The 22741-nt window shown below is 46.4% G+C and overlaps 1 protein-coding gene across 3 annotated transcripts in view; it reads left to right on the top strand.

Moving 5' to 3' along the window:
- The window catches only part of TMEM268 (transmembrane protein 268), a 47948-nt gene that overhangs the window by 5269 nt on the left and 19938 nt on the right, over positions 1-22741 (top strand). For all 3 annotated transcript variants that reach the window (XM_088455463.1, XM_088455462.1, XM_088455464.1), the window contains exons 2-3: positions 10461-10598; positions 19927-20024. In XM_088455463.1, the coding sequence (XP_088311589.1) occupies positions 10529-10598; positions 19927-20024 (168 nt within the window). In that variant the 5' untranslated portion in view covers positions 10461-10528. The remainder of the gene's footprint in view (positions 1-10460; positions 10599-19926; positions 20025-22741) is intronic.

Raw genomic sequence — 22741 nt, 5'->3', positions numbered from 1 at the left:
GTTATGAGGTATAGTTAGGGTTGGGAAGTTGTGCTGTGTATATAGGAGTTAGTGAAGTAGAGCAATGCAGGGTATAGAGGGTCAGTGATTTAGTACAGAATAGAGAGGGGTTTGTTATGAAGTGTAATGTAGGGTTGGGAAGTTGTGCTGTGTATACTGTATATAGGAGTTAGTGACGTAGTGCAGTGAAATAGTGCATTATATAGAGAGTCAGTGATTTAGTACAGAATAGAGAGGGGGTTGTTATGAGGTGTAGTGTAGGGTTGGGAAGTTGTGCTGTGTATATAGGAGTTAGTGAAGTAGTGCAGTGAAATAGTGCATTATATAGAGAGTGTGATAGGATCACTGGTAAAGTGGTCTGTGGCAGGGACATTTATCCCAGATTCCTGTCCTATGTGTTTAAAATCCCCAGGAGAAAGTCTGCAGTGTAGCAGGCTTGAGTTTCGGCTTTTTGAAAAGCCGGTTTGGGACCTGGGGGTTGTGGGTGAGAGGAGAGGGAGGGCTCCACCCACGGCCACTCCAGGTTTTGGTTCTCGCAGCCTGGTAATAGGCTTGATTGGGTTTCCACCTGAGAGTGGCCAATATAAGCCTAGTGTGTTGAGGGCTGATTGCCTCACCTGGGAGAGCAGACAGGGAGTTTGCTCAGAGACACTTGAAAACCTATCTGTAAGTGTTGTGCTGTGCCTTGGTTGCTGGTGAGGGCATTAGGCCCTGCCAGGTTCTGGTAGTGAGGGAACTACCTGTGAAGTTAGTGCCCCGACAGGGCTAGGTTTTGTGTTTATGTTTTCTTTATGTTATTTCTGACATTGTACAATAAAGACTGGTGCCGACCAGCTTGTACTTGCATCCAGACTGGTGTGCTGCTTCCCTGCTGCTGTGTTTGTGTGTAAGGAAGGAGTCCTCTACCCAGGAGAGGGACCCCTTAACCTAACTGTGTCACAATATGGTGGAGAATGCGGGCAACCACACACACTGAAGTTGCAGCAAGAGGAAAACTTTCCATTTAAAAATTAAAGGGACAGACACCCAATTTGTGAGTGTGGAAATAACACTGTGTCCTTGGAGTCCCATAGAGGAGGCGTCAGCCAATGCTCAGAGAGGCAAGGTTCAACTTCCAACCTACACCCCAGAACAAAATGGAGGAAATTATTAAGGCCTTGCTCCAAGCTACAGGAGCTCAGCAGGAGACGAACAAACTTCAGCAGGAGACGAACCAACTTCAGCAGGAATCTACCAGGGCTCAGCAGGAAGCTACAGCAGCTCAGCAGGAATCTACCAGGGCTCAGCAGGAATCCACCAGGGTGCAACTGTTGGCCTTGGAGACAGCCCAGAGGCAACAACAGGTCGCCATCGAGGAAACCCGCCAGGCCTTAGCGGAAAACAGCCAGGCCATAAGAGAGGTGGTACAGCACCTGGTCGCCCTGCCCAGAGATGTTACTACTGGTCCTCCCACCACCACTCACTCCGTACGAGCCAGTCACTTCCTCCAAAAGATGACTTCGGGCGATGATGTGGAGGCCTATCTCGCCGCATCTGAAAGAACGGCCGAAAGGGAGAGTTGGCCCAAGGAGCAGTGGGCAAGTCTGGTGGCACCTTTTTTGTCTGGGGAGCCACAAAAAGCATATTTCGACTTATGCCTGGCTGATGCCAAGGACTATAAAAAACTAAAACAGAAGATCCTAACTTGCTTGGGAGTCACCACCTTTGTTCGTGCCCAACGGGTCCACCGCTGGGAGTTCCATATGGACAAGCCTCCACGTTCACAGATGCATGACCTTGTCCATCTGTCCTCAAAATGGCTACAGCCCGAGACGCTGACGGGACCACAGATCGTGGAAAGGGTCGTGATGGACCGGTACCTGCGATCATTACCCGCGACTCTGCGCAAGTGGGTGAGCCATGCAGACCCTAAGACCGCGGACCAGTTGGTCGAGCTAGTGGAGAGGTACGTGGCAGCTGAGGAGCTGAGGAGTATGCCCCACCAAGCCCCGATGGCGCACCAGCGAACTCCCACAGACACTGGTAAGACTGTTCCAGGGGAGAAGGGTGCTGGGCGGTGGGATGTACCTAAGACTGAGGGTGTAGAACCTGGAGACAGGCCTGCCAGGCCAGGAAGGTTCTTGCCCCGTAAACGACTAGACATTAATATGATTCAGTGTTTCCGGTGTGGTGACTTCGGCTATATTTCCGCTAATTGTTCACTTACAACTGAACCTATGCAATGTGATACTGCTCATGTCTACCGCAGGGGGTCTTTCTTTGCACAGACAGCCTGTACGGCTGACCGGCAGGCTGAGACTGATAAGCACATGTGTGTACTCACTGTAGATGGCAACCGAGTAGAGGCACTGTTAGACTCTGGTAGCTTGGTGACACTTATAAAAGCTGAGCTGGTGAACCCCTTGAGGCATAAGGGGAAAACTGTTGATGTGACCTGCATACATGGGGATAATCGATATTATGTTACTGCCGAGGTGAACATCGAGACACCATGTGGCTCTGCTATAGTTTCTGTGGGTTTGGTGCCTGGTCTGATGTACGATGCAATATTGGAGAGAGACTTTGCTCACTTCTGGAAATTGTGGGAAAGCCGTTTTGTTCCAGAAGTGAACAACCCCGGTCCACTTGAGAAGGTTGTCGATATAGTGGAGGAGGGAGTTTCTTCTGAGTCAGAGTTATTCCCTTTTCCTACTATGGTTGGCGAACTAGAGAATGCGGAGCGTGACGGTGGCCCGCCAACTGATGTGCCTCCCATTGAGGTGGGAAGTGTTGTTGGGCCAGTGGATCATCTGCCTGATTTAGAGGTCAGAAGAGAGGTCTTTGCCGTGGAGCAGTTGAATGACCCCACTTTGGTAAAAGCCAGGGAGAATGTAAAAGTAGTTGATGGTAAACCCATAGACCCTGATAGTCCTTTGTCCTATCCCCACATGGCAATGTGTCAGGATTGGTTATATCAGGTGACTAAGAAGGGGGAAGATGTTGTGGAACAACTAATAGTTCCCAAAGCCTACAGAAGAACAGTGTTGGATCTGGCCCATGGTCGTATAACGGCAGGTCATCTAGGGGTAGAGAAAACCACTGAGCGAATAATGCAGAGGTTTTTCTGGCCCGGGCTTCATAAAGAGGTATCTGACTTTTGCGCATCCTGCCCTGAGTGTCAGTATCATGCTCCCAGACCACGTTTTAAGGGACCACTAATTCCATTGCCTATTATAGAGGTGCCGATAGTGAGAGAGCACCTGAAACAGGCTCAACAGGCACAGCAGAGGGTATACAACCGCAATGCTCGGTTACGCAGCTTTGCTCCTGGGGACAGAGTGTTAGTGTTGGTTCCCACTGTGGAAAATAAACTTTTGGCTAAATGGCAAGGGCCCTTTGAAATCTTAGAAAGAGTGGGACAGGTCAATTACAAAGTTTACGAGCCGGGGAAAAGAAAGCCGGAACATATACCATATAAATCTGTTAAAGCCCTGGAAAGATAGAACGGTACTGTCGGCCGTCCGAGCCCCTCCAGTAAGTCCATGGCCCTTAGTTCCCGAAGTGACAGTGGCAAAAACCCTGTCGGCAATTCAACAACGAGAGGTCAAGGAGTTTCTGGTTAGAAATAGGGTGCTGTTCTCTGACGTACCTGGGAAAACCTCGGTCGTTAAACATGACATCATCACTGACCCAGGGGTTAAAGTTAATCTAAAGCCCTATAGGTTACCAGAAGCACCAAGAGCATCGGTGTCGAAAGAAATAAAAAATATGCTAGAGTTAGGGGTTATTGAAGTATCACATAGTGAATGGTCAAGTCCCATTGTGTTGATTCCAAAGCCCGACGGGAGTGTGCGTTTCTGCAATGACTTCCGAAAGTTGAACAGTGTTTCAAAATTCGATGCCTACCCGGTGCCACAGTGGAGAAGGAGGCGTTGGCCATAAAGTGGGCGTTACAAACTTTTACATTTTCGGTGGAACACAGGCTAGGGGGCCTGTTGTTTAAAGCAGACGCGCTGTCACGCGTTCATTGTTTGGGGGCTTCAGTTGTTCCGCCCCATAGGTCGAAACAAAGGGGGGGGATATGTGATAGGATCACTGGTAAAGTGGTCTGTGGCAGGGACATTTATCCCAGATTCCTGTCCTATGTGTTTAAAATCCCCAGGAGAAAGTCTGCAGTGTAGCAGGCTTGAGTTTCGGCTTTTTGAAAAGCCGGTTTGGGACCTGGGGGTTGTGGGTGAGAGGAGAGGGAGGGCTCCACCCTCGGCCACTCCAGGTTTTGGTTCTCGCAGCCTGGTAACAGGCTTGATTGGGTTTCCACCTGAGAGTGGCCAATATAAGCCTAGTGTGTTGAGGGCTGATTGCCTCACCTGGGAGAGCAGACAGGGAGTTTGCTCAGAGACACTTGAAAACCTATCTGTAAGTGTTGTGCTGTGCCTTGGTTGCTGGTGAGGGCATTAGGCCCTGCCAGGTTCTGGTAGTGAAGGAACTACCTGTGAAGTTAGTGCCCCGACAGGGCTAGGTTTTGTGTTTATGTTTTCTTTATGTTATTTCTGACATTGTACAATAAAGACTGGCGCCGACGAGCTTGTACTTGCATCCAGACTGGTGTGCTGCTTCCCTGCTGCTGTGTGTGTAAGGAAGGAGTCCTCTACCCAGGAGAGGGACCCCCTAACCTAACTGTGTCACAAGAGTCAGTGATTTAGTACACAATAGAGACGGGTTTGTTATGAGGTGTAGTGTAGGGTTGGGAAGTTGTGCTGTGTATATAGGAGTTAGTGAAGTAGAGCAATGCAGGGTATAGAGGGTCAGTGATTTAATACAGAATAGAGAGGGGGTTGTTATGAGGTGTAGTGTAGGGTTGGGAAGTTGTGCTGTGTATATAGGAGTTAGTGAAGTAGTACAGTGAAATAGTGCATTGTATAGAGAGTCAGTGATTTAGTACAGAATAGAGAGGGGTTTGTTTTGAGGTGTAATGTAGGGTTGGGAAGTTGTGCTGTGTATATAGGAGTTAGTGAAGTAGAGCAATGCAGGGTATAGAGAGTCAGTGATTTAGTACAGATTAGAGAGGGGTTCGTGATGAAGTGTAGTGTAGGGTTGGGAAGTTGTGCTGTGTATATAGGAGTTAATGAAGTAGAGCAATGCAGGGTATAGAGGGTCAGTGATTTAGTACAGAATAGAGAGGGGTTTGTTATGAAGTGTAATGTAGGGTTGGGAAGTTGTGCTGTGTACAGAGGAGTTAGTGAAGTAGTACAGTGAAATAGTGCATTGTATAGAACCGTAGAGAGTCAGTGATTTAGTACAGAATAGAGAGGGGGTCGTTATAAGGTGTAGTGTAGGGTTGGGAAGTCGTGCTGTGTATATAGGAGTTAGTGAAGTAGAGCAATGCAGGGTATAGAGGGTCAGTGATTTAGTACAGAATAGAGAGGGGTTTGTTATGAAGTGTAATGTAGGGTTGGGAAGTTGTGCTGTGTATAGAGGAGTTAATGACGTAGTGCAGTGAAATAGTGCATCGTATGGAGAATCAGTGATTTAGTACAGAATAGAGAGCGGTTCATGATGAGGTGTAGTGTAGGGTTGGGAAGTTGTGCTGTGTATATAGGAGTTAGTGAAGTAGAGCAATGCAGGGTATAGAGGGTCAGTGATTTAGTCAGTGAATAGATAGGGGGTTCGTTATGAAGTGTAGTGTAGGGTTGGGAAGTTGTGCTGTGTATATAGGAGTTAGTGAAGTAGTACAGTGAAATAGTGCATCGTATAGAGAATCAGTGATTTAGTACAGAATAGAGAGGGGTTCGTGATGAAGTGTAATGTAGGGTTGGGAAGTTGTGCTGTGTATATAGGAGTTAGTGAAGTAGTGTAGTGAAATAGTGCATGGTATAGAGAGTTAGTGATTTAGTACAGAATAGAGAGGGGTTCATGATGAAGTGTAGTGTAGGGTTGGGAAGTTGTGCTGTGTATAGAGGAGTTAGTGAAGTAGAGCAATGCAGGGTATAGAGGGTCAGTGATTTAGTACAGAATAGAGAGGGGGTTGTTATGAGGTGTAGTGTAGGGTTGGGAAGTTGTGCTGTGTATATAGGAGTTAGTGAAGTAGTACAGTGAAATAGTGCATTGTATAGAGAGTCAGTGATTTAGTACAGAATAGAGAGGGGTTTGTTTTGAGGTGTAATGTAGGGTTGGGAAGTTGTGCTGTGTATATAGGAGTTAGTGAAGTAGAGCAATACAGGGTATAGAGAGTCAGTGATTTAGTACAGAATTGAGAGGGGTTTGTTATGAAGTGTAGTGTAGGGTTGGGAAGTTGTGCTGTGTATATAGGAGTTAGTGAAGTAGAGCAATGCAGGGTATAGAGGGTCAGTGATTTAGTACAGATTAGAGAGGGGTTCGTGATGAAGTGTAGTGTAGGGTTGGGAAGTCGTGCTGTGTATATAGGAGTTAGTGAAGTAGAGCAATGCAGGGTATAGAGGGTCAGTGATTTAGTACAGAATAGAGAGGGGTTTGTTATGAAGTGTAATGTAGGGTTGGGAAGTTGTGCTGTGTATAGAGGAGTTAATGACGTAGTGCAGTGAAATAGTGCATCGTATAGAGAATCAGTGATTTAGTACAGAATAGAGAGCGGTTCATGATGAGGTGTAGTGTAGGGTTGGGAAGTTGTGCTGTGTATATAGGAGTTAGTGAAGTAGAGCAATGCAGGGTATAGAGGGTCAGTGATTTAGTCAGTGAATAGATAGGGGGTTCGTTATGAAGTGTAGTGTAGGGTTGGGAAGTTGTGCTGTGTATATAGGAGTTAGTGAAGTAGTACAGTGAAATAGTGCATCGTATAGAGAATCAGTGATTTAGTACAGAATAGAGAGGGGTTCATGATGAGGTGTAGTGTAGGGTTGGGAAGTTGTGCTGTGTATATAGGAGTTAGTGAAGTAGTGTAGTGAAATAGTGCATGGTATAGAGAGTTAGTGATTTAGTACAGAATAGAGAGGGGTTCATGATGAAGTGTAGTGTAGGGTTGGGAAGTTGTGCTGTGTATAGAGAAGTTAGTGAAGTAGAACAATGCAGGATATAGAGGGTCAGTAATTTAGTACAGAATAGAGAGGGGGTTTGTTATGAAGTGTAATGTAGGGTTGGGAAGTTGTGCTGTGTATAGAGGAGTTAGTGAAGTAGAACAATGCAGGGTATAGAGGGTCAGTAATTTAGTACAGAATAGAGAGGGGGTTTGTTATGAAGTGTAATGTAGGGTTGGGAAGTTGTGCTGTGTATATAGGAGTTAGTGAAGTAGTGCAGTGAAATAGTGCATCGTATAGAGAGTCAGTGATTTAGTCAGTGAATAGATTGGGGGTTCGTTATGAAGTGTAGTGTAGGGTTGGGAAGTTGTGCTGTGTATATAGGAGTTAGTGAAGTAGTACAGTGAAATAGTGCATCGTATAGAGAATCAGTGATTTAGTAGAGAATAGAGAGGGGTTCATGATGAAGTGTAGGGTTGGGAAGTTGTGCTGTGTATAGAGGAGTTAGTGAAGTAGAGCAATGCAGGGTATAGAGGGTCAGTGATTTAGTACAGAATAGAGAGGGGTTTGTTATGAAGTGTAATGGAGGGTTGGGAAGTTGTGCTGTGTAGAGAGGAGTTAGTGAAGTAGAGCAATGCAGGGTATAGAGGGTCAGTGATTTAGTACAGATTAGAGAGGGGTTCGTAATGAGGTGTAGGGTTGGGAAGTTGTGCTGTGTATAGAGGAGTTAGTGAAGTAGTACAGTGAAATAGTGCATCGTATAGAGAATCAGTGATTTAGTACAGAATAGAGAGGGGTTCGTGATGAGGTGTATTGTAGGGTTGGGAAGTTGTGCTGTGTATATAGGAGTAAGTGAAGTAGAGTACTGCATCGTATAGAGAGTCAGTGATTTAGTACAGAATAGAGAGGGGTTTGTTATGAAGTGTAATGTAGGCTTGGGAAGTTGTGCTGTGTATATAGGAGTTAGTGAAGTAGAGCAATGCAGGGTATAGAGAGTCAGTGATTTAGTACAGAATAGAGAGGGGTTCGTTATGAGGTGTAGTGTAGGGTTGGGAAGTTGTGCTGTGTATATAGGAGTAAGTGAAGTAGTGCAGTGATGTAGTGCATTCCCTTTAAATCATCATGTAGCCATCAGTGTGCTAGAGAGCATGGACACATCCTCCTTATTCTCTGCCCAGTGTTTCCTCCATGGTGGACAGAAAGTTATGAAATCATAACAAAGCCATCACTTGTACAGTGTTAGGGTTAGAAATAGAGCAGGAGACATGCTATGTCCTCCATATTTAGTTTCATTAAAATGTCCAATAAAGGAAATTTTATAATTCATTAAGAGTAGGAATATATAAACTTAAAAACTCTTGTCAGATATTGTAAAAAGTAGAAGTTCCTTAAGACGCCCCAGTGTCCTCTCTGGCTTGCCGTACAGCTGGCCTCGCACTTTACTAGTACAAATTTAGAACATTTAGGAAAAGAGAGCTAAATAAGATGTTACAATGTTGCATGGCAGTCATACGTGACCAATCTTTAGAATCAGTGTTACATGACTGTGTTTTGTTGAAGGTTGCCCCACTACGTACTTTTTCCAATCAGGAATTTTGCAAACTTACCGCATCTGTAGGCAGTGCCGCGCATGCGCTGGTTTTACAGATGTAACAGCGCATGCACAGAACTGCTTCCAGCTGCGATAAGTTAGTGTAGTGAGGGATAACTATCTATTTCCTGAAAAGCTGTCATCGCAAAAATGACAGCTTTTCGGAATAGATAGTTATGGAGAGGAGGAATGATGAATTCCTTCGGTAATTAGGTAGAACATCATGCGAGTTCTAAACTTAATTACCTGCAGAGAAAGTTTAGTTATGATGAATAGGCCCCTCAAGAACAGTCACTTCTAAGTCAATACAGTACTCAACAGCATTTCAAAAGGACAAAAACTTTATATGCATAAAAAGGTAAACAAAATAAATGCAGATGTGAAAATAAAGGTCGGGATGTCCCCACTCAGAGAGAGCTTACAATTTAGTGGGGATACATGTGTGACCGTGGCACAGAGTTTAGAATGGAACAGTAGTGAGGGTGGGTGAGTAGTATAGAGTAGGGAGGGCGTATAGTAATCTATAAGAAAGAGGTGGGTATTTTCGAGAGCCTATAAAGATTTGAAAGCTGGAGGAGAATTTGATCGGGCGTGACAGAGAATTCCATAGGTGGGGCAGGAAATGTCTTATAGACTGGAATGAAAGGTCACAGGGGGATGTAGCAAGCCTTAGGCGCCTATGTATCAAAGCTTGATGAGAGATAAAATTGTGAGAGAAAAGGTATTAACCAATCAGTTCCTAACTGTCATTTTTCAAACACAGCCTATAAAATGTAAGTTAGAAGCTGATTGGTTGGCGATTTAGATCTCACAATTTTCTCTCTCATCAAGCTTTGATACATACTGTAGGTCCCTTGGAGAGAGATGAAGTGGAGTACAGTAGTTGCACAAAGCAGTCAATCAGCTTCTGTTATTTCAAAGACTGTGCTAGATAAATGACAGAAGCTGATTGGTTGCTTTGCACAACTTATCCACTGTAGTTCTCTCCAAGGTTTGATACATCTCTCCCTGTCTGAGAAGAGGCACGGTACAGGTCAGGTAGTAGTAGATCTAAGAAGGTGTTAGGGTGAGTATTCAGTATGAGGTTTGAGATGTATGGAGAGGTGGTGTTGTTGGGGGCTTTGTAGGTGAGAGTAAGTCATTTGGTGGGTAAGGAATGAGTGCTTGATGGATAGAGTCGAGAATAGTGGAGCATACACACGGTCAGATTTGTCAGATCTGTCAGATGAACGATTTGAACCATTTGACCAACGATTTGAACGATTTGAACTGTGAACGATTTTTAACTGCATTAAAATGAATGGAATCGTCCAAATCTGAAAGCAAACACATCAGATGTCAGACATCGTTATCTGACCATCGGGAACGCGCATCGTTCATCGTTCAGACATGTTAGTTATGTAACAGATTTTCCTTCAGATATGAACGATTGAACGATTTTTGAAATCGTTATCGTTCAGATCTGAAGAAAAATCTGACCGTGTGTATGCGCCATAAGTCATTTGATTTGATCCCTATAGGGTATGTTTGCACGTGTAAGGATTTGCAGAGTAGTGTAAGGCTCAGAGAATGGCTGGATTTTGCTCCTTTGTGTGCATTTGCTACTGTTACCATCACTCACTTCCTTGTCTAAATTAGATGGACCTATAACAAACCTTCTAAAGAGGACAAGTTGCCTTTAGCATCCAATCAGCTTCCAGCTGTCATTTATAAAATGATACATTCTATAAAATGATAGGTAGGAGCTGACTGGTGGCTATGAGCAGCTTCACCACCTGTCCTCTTAGAAATAATACCAAGGCTAGACATGGCTTTTTCTTTTGGTGGTGGTGTTGCGGAGGGGATACAGTAAATAATATGTGTGATGGAAACACTAATACATGGCCTCTCTACAATTACAGCTAACCTCTCCGAGCAGAAATGAGTCTGAAGTTCCTGACTTCTGCTATTAGCCGCCTCTAATGGAACGATGACCGGGCAGGATGGGGGAGTGGGTCCTCGGAGTGAGAGCTCTGAGCCAGTGGTCACATTAAATTCAGGTGAGAGATGTGATGCGTTTGTGTACAGGCTGCACGTCAGCTCCCTGCTCCTGGTAATAACATAAATGACTGCTGGAAAGTAAGAAAAATCAATGTTGCCCACAGAATGGATTTAGCTTTCTCTCTGTCATTCCCACCACCATTCACAGCAAATTACACTCAGTGGTTATCTGGTGATATTGCCAAATCATCAATTTGGATTGCAGCAACTGTGGATACAGAAGCACCATCCCCCCACCAGGGAAAGCTGTAGGTTACTCTGCATGCCCATTAACCCTGCATCAGGCGCACCTCTGGGACTCCCATGTTCAGGCGCAGAGCGCCTGACAGGCGCCTGTTATAAAATCGTCTTTAGCACCTAATTAACTAAATTCTAACGCTCATAAAGTGATCAGTGACCTTCATTAGGAGAATATATGGAAATCTGATTCACAATTTATTAACCTTAAAGCAAGTAAAACAAAAAATACAACATTTTAAGAGGCGCACTGTGCCTAAGAGGCCGCCCTGGACAAACCTACATATTTCCGCAAAATACCCACAACCTTTGTAATTTTCATTCATAAAATGAGCAAAATACATATAATTATGAGAAAATGAAAAGAAATACGTACCTCGGACGAGTTTGGGCGCAATGAGCCTGAGAGGCCAGGAAGGTCACTACTGCACTCCACGCAGGCGGCGGGAAAACTGACTAGGGGGGTTTCAAACAGCACCTATAGGAAGGTACTAGGAGGGGCAGGCCCCTGCGCCCCCTTGCGGCGGAGTGGTGAGCGACACAGGGTTAATGGCCAGTGTGGGATGTACAGTACCTGTTACCTCTGTGCATCTGAGCTAAATCCCAGAAGTGAAAGACAGCTCAGTAGACACAGGACTAGTTCTCCCAGACATGCAAGATGCCAGTGCACTGTGTTACCAGACCAGTTTTGTCAGCCATCCATAGCTGCTGAATGTGCTGTGCTAGTGCTACCACAGGAGCAGAGGAAGCGCAGCAAACAGCCCGAGCTCGTGTATGCTTGTACAATACATTCTTGAATTATTTTACAGTAAGAGGACGAGATGCATTATCACCAATACTGTGCACCAAGCTTCAGAAAGAAAAGCTTTCCGCAGCTGGGACCCGACGGGTAACGCCATCTTTAGATGGCGTTACCCACTAGAAGCATATCGGCTTCTTTTCCGCATAGTGCTGTGAGAGGGAGCCCCGGCGGCGTGCATGGCGTTCTGCGCATGCGCAGAGGGACTTCTGGGTCTTAAGCCCAGAAGTCCTTCTATTGCTAAGGGCAGCTCCTATGGGGAGAGCCGTCCTTTGTGATTTTCATCATGCATACTGATGTTATTAACGCCCGCATGCAAGTGATGAGTGGTGGAATGCGTCGCATGAAAATTGTGATGCTTGATGCATTCCACCGCTACTGCTAGGAGACTATTCCAGTCATCAATCCCTTCCTGTTGAAAAGTTCTCCCTTATACGGCCTTTTAGGCATCTTCCCTCTTATTTTACCGTCTTCTTCTAGAAAACTTTTATTTGTAAAAATATTGCCTTCCTAACTCGTATTGATACTTTTGATATATTTGGATGTTTCAGTCGCATCACCTCCGTCCCTTCTGTAAGTTCTACATGTTCAGGTCCTGATAAGGGTCATTAAACACCCCATGCACTGTCTTAGTAGCCATTCTCTGACTTGTGGATTTTTTATTAATGTGTTTTTGGAAGTACAGCCTCCAGAACTGTACACAAAACTCCTATCAGTGATCTATAATGTGGTAGAATATACAAGCTCTTCCCGCTACTAAAACCACTTTCAAGTATTAGGGGTCTATTTATTAAGCAGTGTTATGGTGCATACACACGGTCAGATTTGTCAGATCTGTCAGATGAACGATGAAAGATTTGAACGATTTTACCAAAGATTTGAACGATTGAACGATTTTGACTGCATTAAAATGAATGGAATCGTCCAAGTCTGACTGCAAACACATCAGATATCGTTAACTGACCATGGAACGCGCATCGTTCATCATTCAGGCATGTCAGATATGTCAGATTGGAGACAGAGTGAAAAGTGATAAGAAAGTGATAAGGTGCCAGCCAATCAACTCCCAACTGTCATTTTTCAAACACAGCCTGTGAGATGACAGTTGGGAGCTGATTGGCTGGCACCTTTATCACTTTCTTATCACTTTTCACTTTGTCTCCTAACACTGCTTAGTAAATAGACACCTTAGAGTTTCCCACAGATACTAATCTGAAACTAGGACCCTTTCCTGCGTTGCTGTTGAATAGAAATTCCACTGTGCACTGACTTTCTATGGTTAATTTAGATGGTGCTGCTACCGTGTAATATACCTGCTGTCCGCAGGCAGTCACAAATGAAACAAGATTTCCCTTAGGGTATCCATGGAGACAGACACAGGAGCAACTTCATTATAATAAAGTTTACATAGAAGACAATTGCAAAATCACACTTATTTATTTATTGCCAGATATTTATATAGTGCACATTGGACCTGCTTCAGACCCGCTCGCTAGATGCGTTCGCTCGCTCGATGCGTATGCAAATTCAGCAAGGCAGGCGATCGCACGGCAAGGCATTAGCACCCCCACTATGTCTTGGCGTGCGATCGCATTGTGTATGCAGACGCCCACCAGCCTGTCTTAAGACGCCCACTTGCGCACGTCATCTCCAGGAAGTGTATGCAACTATCGGTAACATCGAGTACCATCGGATGCGATCGCAGCGCTTGTGTTTGACCATACCCTACCGCAAGCACTTCAGCGTATAATCCAGTCAGGTGACATGTACAATGACGCTGCCTCTTAATTATGCACGCCTCTGAAACAGCGTTGAGACGCTCAGGCACGCCTGCGTTCGCACCTCCACTCCCCCGTTTCTGGCTGCCAGCCCCTGTCATCACCCACGAACGGCTTTTCCTGTCACTCACTCTGCTGTGCAGTCTATGAGCAGCGAGTGAACGCTTCCCAATCTCTCGCACTGGTTCGCGCACGCAGACCGCAATGCGTACGAACGCGCACAATGTGAACCATCGGCAGCTACGAGCGAACGCATCCTAGCAAGCGTGTCTGAATCAGGTCCATATACCGCAGCTCTTTACAGAGAGAATATTTTGCCCATTCACATCAGTCCGTGTCTTGATAAAGCTTACAATCTATAGGCCTGATTCAGAGTTATACGCTATTCAGATGTTCACGCAATTTGCCAATTATCGGTGATCTGCGCATGGGTCACAGCCGCAAGACGCACACTCCGCGCTTGAATTGCAATTACGGCTGCAGTGAGGATTCATTTGCAACTGACTGACAGGGAACAAACGCTTTGCGAAGGTAACGGCGAGTGAAGGTTAAAACCGTGGTGTTCCCTGCTGTGTCTGAGATCCAGTATGCAGGCAACATGGTTCCGGCATCTTTGTTACGGGCGCCATTCTGAGTGACTATAGACTCACGCAGAGAGTCGATGTTTGTATTATCCGCATCCGATGCTGCGTATTGCTTACAGCTGCGATGGCTCAGGTGGGTGTCTCAGTACTAGTCCCGGTGGCTGAAGCATTAGCATATTTGCGCAAATTCAGCAATAGTGTACGACTGTAAATCAGGCCCTAGGTAAATCAGACCCACATGCCTACACAATGGTTAATAATTCATTTTTGTTGTGTGTGTTTGTGTGAGCCAATAAACCTAATTAACCGGAGTACCTGGAACCCACGCCAGCATGAGGAGAATATACAAACTCCACACAGCACTCTTAGGCCGTATTCAATCAGGTGCGAAAAGTTGCGTTTGGCAAAAAGCATTAGCCGATGCAAAGTTTTCACACATATGTGCGTATCGCGCATGCAATTGCGGAGTGTTCGCATGTGCGAAAGCTTCACAGGCAGAAACCGGCGAAAGGTTTTCACCATGTCAGAGGCAGGTGATAAAATGTACAAAATCTCTATTTTTGCCTAAAAATGTGGGGATTTGGGGCCTGATTCAGCAAGGACCGCAGGGATGCGTACGCACACAATCAGCCACTGCGAGAATATGCTAATGAGTGCGTACGCACGGCAATCGCAGCAGAATAAGCAGACGCACAGCACTACATAATACTACCCACTTCCCTTTACTTGCTTCCTTTATACCTGGCAAGACAGCGGTAACATCGGTAACATCGAGAACCATCGGACCCATACGCACAATAGTAGTTGACCTGACCCTCCCGCAAACATAGCGAGACTTCCTGTGTGCAACTAGAACTCAGGCTGCGTCCGCCGCTGTATGGGCTTATTTATGCACGCCCCTGAATACGCCGTCCAAACGCACAGGCACGCCTGCGTTTGCCCGACCACCCCCGTCACTACCCACAAACAGCACTTTCTGTCAATCACTGTGCTCTGAATCTGCGTAGCCTCTGCAAACGCAGTTCCCATCGCAACACCTGGTTCGCGCACTGCAATGCAGTACGCATGCGCAATGCGAAATAATCGACCGATTGTGTGTGTCTGCATCTGTGCGTTCCTTACTGAATCAGGCCCTTGGTACAGAACCTTTTGACTAATGACTAATTAGCAAAAAAAAAAAATTAAATGAGCTTAATTCCCTCTAATAATGACATGTCATTTTTAGGGTGAATATGTAAAAAGTGTTGGAAAATGGGATTAAAGTACTGGGTGGGGTATTTTGGGGGGAGGTGTTTTTAGCACTGCAGGCGGCTGCAACAGGTGTATTTTTAAAACTGCACTTTATAGACACAAAAATAAACTAGCACCCATTTTAATATACCCCCAATTTAACTACAGCAATTATTTTTTCCAAGAGAAATGGCTTTATATAATTTTTCCACACTTATGCACATATGCATATAACGGGATTGGTATGAAATACCGCCGGCCGCCTGTCCGGCGGTTCGATTCCCATCAGCGGCAGCCCGACAGGAGCAGAGTGTGATGCAGCGGAAGCCCGACAGCGCTGGAAATCCCGATCGTGGAGAGGTGAGTATTTACTAACCTAACCTAACCCCCCTAACCCTAACCCTCCTTAGGGGTGCCTAACCCTAAATTCCCCCCCAAGTGCCTAACCCTAATCCCCCCTCTAAGTGCCTAACCCTAACCACCCCCTTCCCCGCTGCCTAAACCTAAGTCCCCCGGGGGGGTGCCTAACCCTAAGTCCCCCCCGGGGGTGCCTAACCCTCCCTCCCCCTAACCCTAACCCTCCCGGGTGGGTGCCTAACCCTAAGTCCCCCCCCGGGAGCCCTAAACCTAACCCCCCCCCTGCGGCTGTCCGCTGGCGGCGCCTGGCATCACTACGATCGTGATGCCGGGCGCCGGTCTCCCGGCGTCGGGGAAATGCGGGCGTCTACATCTAGACGCCCGGCATTTCACCCTTGCCGGGATAAGACAGTCGGGAAGCCGGCTCCCGATTGCCTCCCCATATAACAGCCATTTGACTCACTTTAATAAGCCAAAATACTTTTATTAGGGCTATTAATACACTTCTATATTGATTTCCAGGGGTAAATTTACTAAGAATCGAGTTTGGTCTAGTTAGCAATCTCTGGAGAGTTTGGGCATAATTTTCCACTTGCAAACTTGGGAGAGAGATCTCCTTTGTTACGGGAAAATACTGGAGAGTTAGCAAACTCTCTTCACTTCACCATCGGCTAAACTCAAGTAACTTTTCACTAGTGAATATAGGATTTGGGAATTTACCAAGAGGAGAGTTTATAAACTCTCATGAGAACAGACAACACTCCTGTAAAAATTTGTGAAATCAATTCACCTGCATGTGAGCTGCGAGTTTGGCAGAAACATACACAGATCACTGTGATCCATGTATGTTTCTGCCTGTATATAGTAAAAAAAAGGGTTAAAGTAAAGAAAAAAAAATGACGTAGGGTCCCCCCTCAAAAGCATAACCAGCCCCGGACTGCTCAGCCAGTCTGGTTCCTAAAATTACGGGGAACATAACGAGCAGGATTCCACCATAATTTAGGAACCAGTACCTGGCTGCAGGGCAAGTGCTGGTTTTAAATATAGGGGGGGACAAAATGCGTAGGGGTCCCCCTATGCTTAAAACCAGCACCGGACACAAACTGACCAGGGTGTAATGCCACAGCCAGGAGACCCTATCACCGGGGCTCCATGGTCAAAGCTTTCACACCCCAAGCCGGTCAGCCCAAGCCGGGGATCTCAGGAGAGGTGGGGACCCCCCCAAGAAGGGGTCCCCCTCTCCCGAAACCCCAGGCTTGGTCTGAACCCCGGGGCTCTTCCCCGCACCCCTGGGCTGTGGGTACGGGGGTAATAATGTGTTAAATAGTTATAAACTATTGTATTTCACAGTGGAACTACAGGTGCCAGCATGCCTGCCCTTTTGCACTTGTGGAACTACAAGTGCCAGCAGGCGGCCGGCACCCGTACCTCCACTGTAAAATAAATAGTTAAAAAAACACAGTACGCACACACCATATACAGTAAAACTTATTACACACCTAGCTACCTCACTCACACATACTTACCTGTGCCAACTGGAATAAATATTCTATACTCCATCCTCGCGCAGGTCTCCGTAGCATCCAGGGGTCTTGGCAAAATAAAAAAACGGAACCCGATCCATATACTTACTGTGATGGTGTATGTGTGTGACCACATACACCGCTACCCGGCTCCTGACTGATCAATGTGAACTGTCAGGAGCCGGCAGCCAATCAGCGGCCGCTAACTGTAGAGTGGCTGCTGATTGATCGTTTGTAGTTAAAAAAAAATTGTTTATTACACTTTAAAAAATCTGACAGATAATCGTTCGGAAAATCGTTCAGAAAATCGTTAGTAACAAAATCGTTGTGTGTGTATGCAGCTTAAGTCATGGAGTAGTTTGCTGGCAGGGATATGCTTGACCCTTGACCTCTTCTTCGAGTGTGGCCAAGGAATTGACTCTGCCTTTTTATATGATACCCCATGCTGTGCATTACACTACAAGTGGGATAATATACAATGGGTGCCTCAGCCAGATTCCAACGTCAATTAATACATTTACATCAAGGGTCTGATTCCGTGCCTGCGTCCTTTGTCACCCGTACGTCTGCGTCTTTATGCAAATGCCACTACAAAGCCCTTCTCTGGAGTACAGCTGTGCTTCCAAATATGCAAGGACTGAGACGTCCCACTGTCAGCGCCCATACACGCTGAAATACCGCTTGGTGAGTCTTTAGAAGCCACATCGGGCGCACCAATGAAACTTGCACCATTCCTATGACAGGCGCAGATTCTCTGGCTGATAATGGCCTCCTATGTCAGCGATTCTGCGTCCCTGTGCGCAACCACTATCAGTGACACACCTGCAACGCTCCCATAACAAGCCCATAAGACGGATAATCTCCATGTGTTCACTTTACCACTTCCCTGTCACTTCCCAGGATCGCCTAATACATTTTCAAAACATTTCTGAGACTGTGCTTCTCCCGTGCTGCTCAATCGGAACTGCAACGCTGTCTGGATGCAAGCGCAGTGCGACTTAGATGCATGCGCAGAAGAAGAAAATGCTCCACTGCGTCCAAGACTCCAACATCGGCAGTGCATATGACTCAGAATCAGGCCCTAAATTATTATTTTAGTTAGCTTGTGTGGCTACCTTATAGCCTCATCTTCTGTGTCTCACCAGCCCCGTCCCTCAATGTTCTCTCCAGCATCAAGCTTTCCTGTGTGTCTCCAGCATCATGCCTCATGTGTTCCCGGCCTCATGCCCCCGTGTATCTCCCCAGTCTAATACCCCCTGTTTCTCACCAGCCCTATCCCTCAATATTCTCTCCAGTGTCAAGCCCTCCTGTGTGTCTCCAGCATCATACCCCCCATGTCTCTCCAGCCTTATGACCCCCTGTATCTCTCCAGCCTCATGTCCTCCTGTGTCTCTCCAGGATCAGGCCCCCGTGCGTCTCCAGACTCTTGTCGCCCTGTATCTGTACATACTCATGCCCTCCCATGTCTCTCCAGCCTCCTGTCCCCCCTGTATCTCCAGCTTTATGGCCTCCTGTGTCTTTCTAGCCTAATGCACCCTGCCTGTGTCTCTCCAGCCTCATGCCATCCCTTGTGTCTCTCTAACCTCATGCCACACCGTGTCCCTCCAGTCCCATGCTACCCCCTGTGTTTCTCCAGCTTCATGCCATCCATGTCTCTCCAGCCTCATGCTCCGTGTATCTCTGTTTCCTTTTCTTTTGTATGTCACTTCTGTTTCTCTCTTTCACCCTACTGCCATCTCTCTCATCTCCCCTCCCCCCATCTCCCTAATCTCTGTACCCTCTATCTCCTTATTGCTGTTATCTCTGTTACAGTTTTGATTGAAGGGGCCCACAAGTATTTGTGTATGTGTGGAGGGGGGGAGATTGTGGTTGGCCCACAAGAGTGTATGTGTAGGTTTGCTCCAGGTGCTGAAAACGCTGACAGGGGGAGAAGTGAGATGGCTGTATCTAGCAGGCAGCCAGTGAGAGCTATCTGCCAGATACAGCAGACAGCTCTTAAAGGGAGAGAGGGAAGGGAGGGGGCAGCAGGGCCTCCCTGTAGCTCTCCACTAAGGTTACTCTAGTCTAGGCAGACATTAGAAGTGTTATATAATAGGTAATACAGAATATTACATTTAATAATAGTACTAATAGATAAAACTAATCAGAAGGGGTTGATTTAAATGCTTAAGTAGTGGTTTGAAATAAAATGTAATGTATTTATATTAGGGATATTTTGATTAAATGTGATTGGTCCTCATTTCTAATATTACATTCTATAGCCTCCCTCTTGGAGGACACAGGAGCAATAGCTGTAGACCTAGGGTGATCATTGAGTTATACATTTGAGAAAACAGCTTCTTAGTGATACCAACCATGAAAGTGTACTTCATGTGGTCTTTATTATCCCTGTGTTTCTGGGGCTGAATCGCACATTTACTAACAGACGAGTTTTTATATATCGATTTTTAAATGCTAGTAAATGTGTGATTTAGCCTCTGAAACACAACATCAATTTAGATTGATTTAAAATCGATCAAAATCAATTAAAATCAACCTTTAGTAAATTTACCCCTAAGAGTAACTAATTTTATTTATGAACAGTTATATATATAGTGCACACTTATTATTACACAGTTTTTTACAGAGAATATAATTATTAATTCATAGAGGAAACTCACGCAAACGCGGGGAAAACTCCACACAGAAAGTGCCTTGTTCAAGAATTGACCCACTGACTGTGAGGCAGCAATGATAACCACTACCCCAACTGTGCTGTTTTTTCTGAGGCACATTTTGCAAACAAGCATATCTAATGTTTGTCCTATCCCTCTGTGCAGGTCTTTACAACGGGCGATTATTGACAGTTCTGCCATACACATCGCGAGACAGGCACGCTGAGCAATGCCTCCAGAGCCTCCAGGAATGTGGCATCCAGGTACCTCAGATGTTAATACTCTACAGTGGCAAATAAATCTCAATAAAATAGGCTAAGGGACAATAACAATAATGTTTACATGAGTCTCGTTAACTTATATGTGATACATAAGTTCCTACAGGTCCTATTGAACAGTAACACACAATTGCATATGACATGTGATTCACAAGATTTCATCACGTATAACATGTGAATTGCTGTAATATCACTGAAATTAGTTAGCAATTGAAGGTTCCAGTAGATACAGTTTTTATTAGGCTACAATAAGACAGCAACAACAGTAATACCTAGCCGGCATGCAGAGAGAGGCGGGGCATGCTGAGAGGCCATGCCCCTGTGACTCGCAAAACATGCCCCCATGATGCATGACCACGCCCCCTTTTAAATTTCAGCCCCAGTCCGTGCTACCTAGACACATTGTCCAAGCACAGTTTTTGAGTCATGACTATACAGATTTCCATACACAATATTCACACGCAAGCACGCTTTTTTGCTATATTTATTTTATTATTACCAGTTATTTATAGAGTGCACACATTGGGCCTGATTCAGACCCACTCGCGAGCGGCTGTCCGCTCGCAAGTGGGTCGATGGTGCGCATGCGCAAGACGCGACGAGCGAAGGACTTTCCTTCGCTCGTTGTGTCTGATCAAAGGGGGCGTGCTGTCGATGTTGATTGACAGCACGCCCCCTTTGGTGGGCGTGCCGGGGGCATGCCTCCCAGACGGAGGCGTTCCCAAGGGAACGCCTACTGTCAGAAGCTGGCCCCACTGACATCACTAGTGATGTCAGTGGGAGTGATTTTGGCTCTGATAGAGCCAAAATCACTCCGGGCCTTGCGGTTGAGAAACTCAACCGCAGGCTTCGGCTCGCAGTGGCGATGGTCGCGATGGTCAAGACCATCGCGACCATCAACCTGCACGCTCGTATATGCTGTGGGTGGTGACCCACAGCTATACGAGCGTCCAGGAGGACGCTCCATAATTATGGAGGTGGGCCCTGATTCAGAGCGAGCGCTCTGGTCAGAGCGTCCGGCTCTGAATCAGGGCCATATTCCACAGCACTTTACAGAGAATATTTGTCCATTCACATCAGTCCCTGTCCCAGTGGAGCTTACAATCTATGGCCCTCATTCAGAGCCACTCGCTAGCGGCAGTACGCTCGTTCCGAGCGATGTTCGCACATCTGCGCATGCGTACGGTTTTTAGTACGCATGCGCGAACCAGTCAGTGCGGCCGAAAAACATTTGTACGCAATATAGCGAGTGCCTGCTATTTTGAGTGACAGAATGAGGCGCATGTGGGTGGTAACAGGGGAAGGTGCTTGAAAACGGGGAGTGGAGATCCCTTCACAGGCGTGCTTAAAGGTCAAAACGGGCGTTTTATGGGTGTGCATAATTAATATAGCAGCGTCAATGACCACGTCACTTGTTTTTTTTAACTCAGAACTGCTCGCAAAATAGCGGTTGAAAAAACCAACCACAAGAATAGCGAGCAGTTCATATCCTGTTCGATGTACTCGATTAATCTAATAAATAGCGGACATGACGTATGGTGCGAGCGGCCAGGGGGCGTTTTTAAGAAATAAAAGAGCGTATGTTTTGCTCGCTCGTTCAGACTTAGAGGTGTGAACAGACTGCAATGTGCGAACGGATCATTTGCATAGCCACCCCTTGTTTTTGAATGAACGAACGCAAATAGCGAACGGCTCTGAATGAGGGCCAATGTTCCCTACCACATGCTCACACACTTACACACTAGGGTTAATTTTGTTGGGACCCAGTTAACCTACCAGTATATTTTTGGAGTGTGGGAGGAAACCGGAGCACCCGGGGGAAACCCACGCAAGCACAGGGAGAATATACAAACTCCACACAGTTAGGTCCGTAGTGGGAATCAAACCCACGACCTCAGTGCTGTGAGGCAGTAATGCTAACCATTACACCGTCTGTGCTGCCCTATGCAATCTTTCCATGTATGTTCGTAATGTAAATGCATAAAACTGTAAATGAGGGCCTAGATGTGTAGTGCAAAGCACCATGGCTTTGCATTGTTGTGCCTAAACCGTCCGGGGTTTAGGGGTACGCATGTTCTCTGCTTTTGGGAGAAACTCTGTAAGCCTGAAGTGCAAAAGTATAAACATCCAGCCCAATCTCCTACTAAATAAGGCCCTCATTCAGAGCCGCCCGTAAGCGGACGCTCGTTCGTTCTGACCGATGTTCGCACATCTGCGCATGTGTGCGGATTTTAATACGCATGCGCGAACCAGTCAGTGCGGCCGAAAATCGTTTGTTCGCTATATTGTGAATGCCTGCTATTATGAGTGACAGGATGAGTCGTATGTGGGTGGTAACAGGGGAAGGTGCAAGCGGGCGATGTTACCCAAATGCGCATGCGCACGACGGAGGCGCCTCCGTCATGCGCATGCGCGAGACCCAGCGAGCGATGGGGAAGCCGTCGCTTGGGGTCTCGCACCAAAGGGGGCATGCTGTCGATGGTGATTGACAGCACGCCCCCTTTGATGGGCGTGCCGGGGGCGTGGCTGCCCAGACGGAGGCGTTCCCATGGGAACGCCTACCGTCTGGGTCCGGCCCCACTGACATCACTAGTGATGTCAGTGGGAGTGCTTTTGGCTCTGATAGAGCCAAAAGCACTCCGGGCTTGCGGCAGACGAGACCCTACCACAAGGGTCTTGTCGCAAGCCCGATGGTCGCGATG

This window comes from Taudactylus pleione, unplaced genomic scaffold (assembly GCF_031769625.1).
Source record: "Taudactylus pleione unplaced genomic scaffold, aTauple2 ptg000656l, whole genome shotgun sequence".
NCBI classification, from domain to species: Eukaryota; Metazoa; Chordata; class Amphibia; order Anura; family Myobatrachidae; genus Taudactylus; species Taudactylus pleione.
The sequence above is the reverse complement of the archived record's forward strand: the minus strand, read 5'-3'. Positions and strand labels throughout refer to the sequence as shown.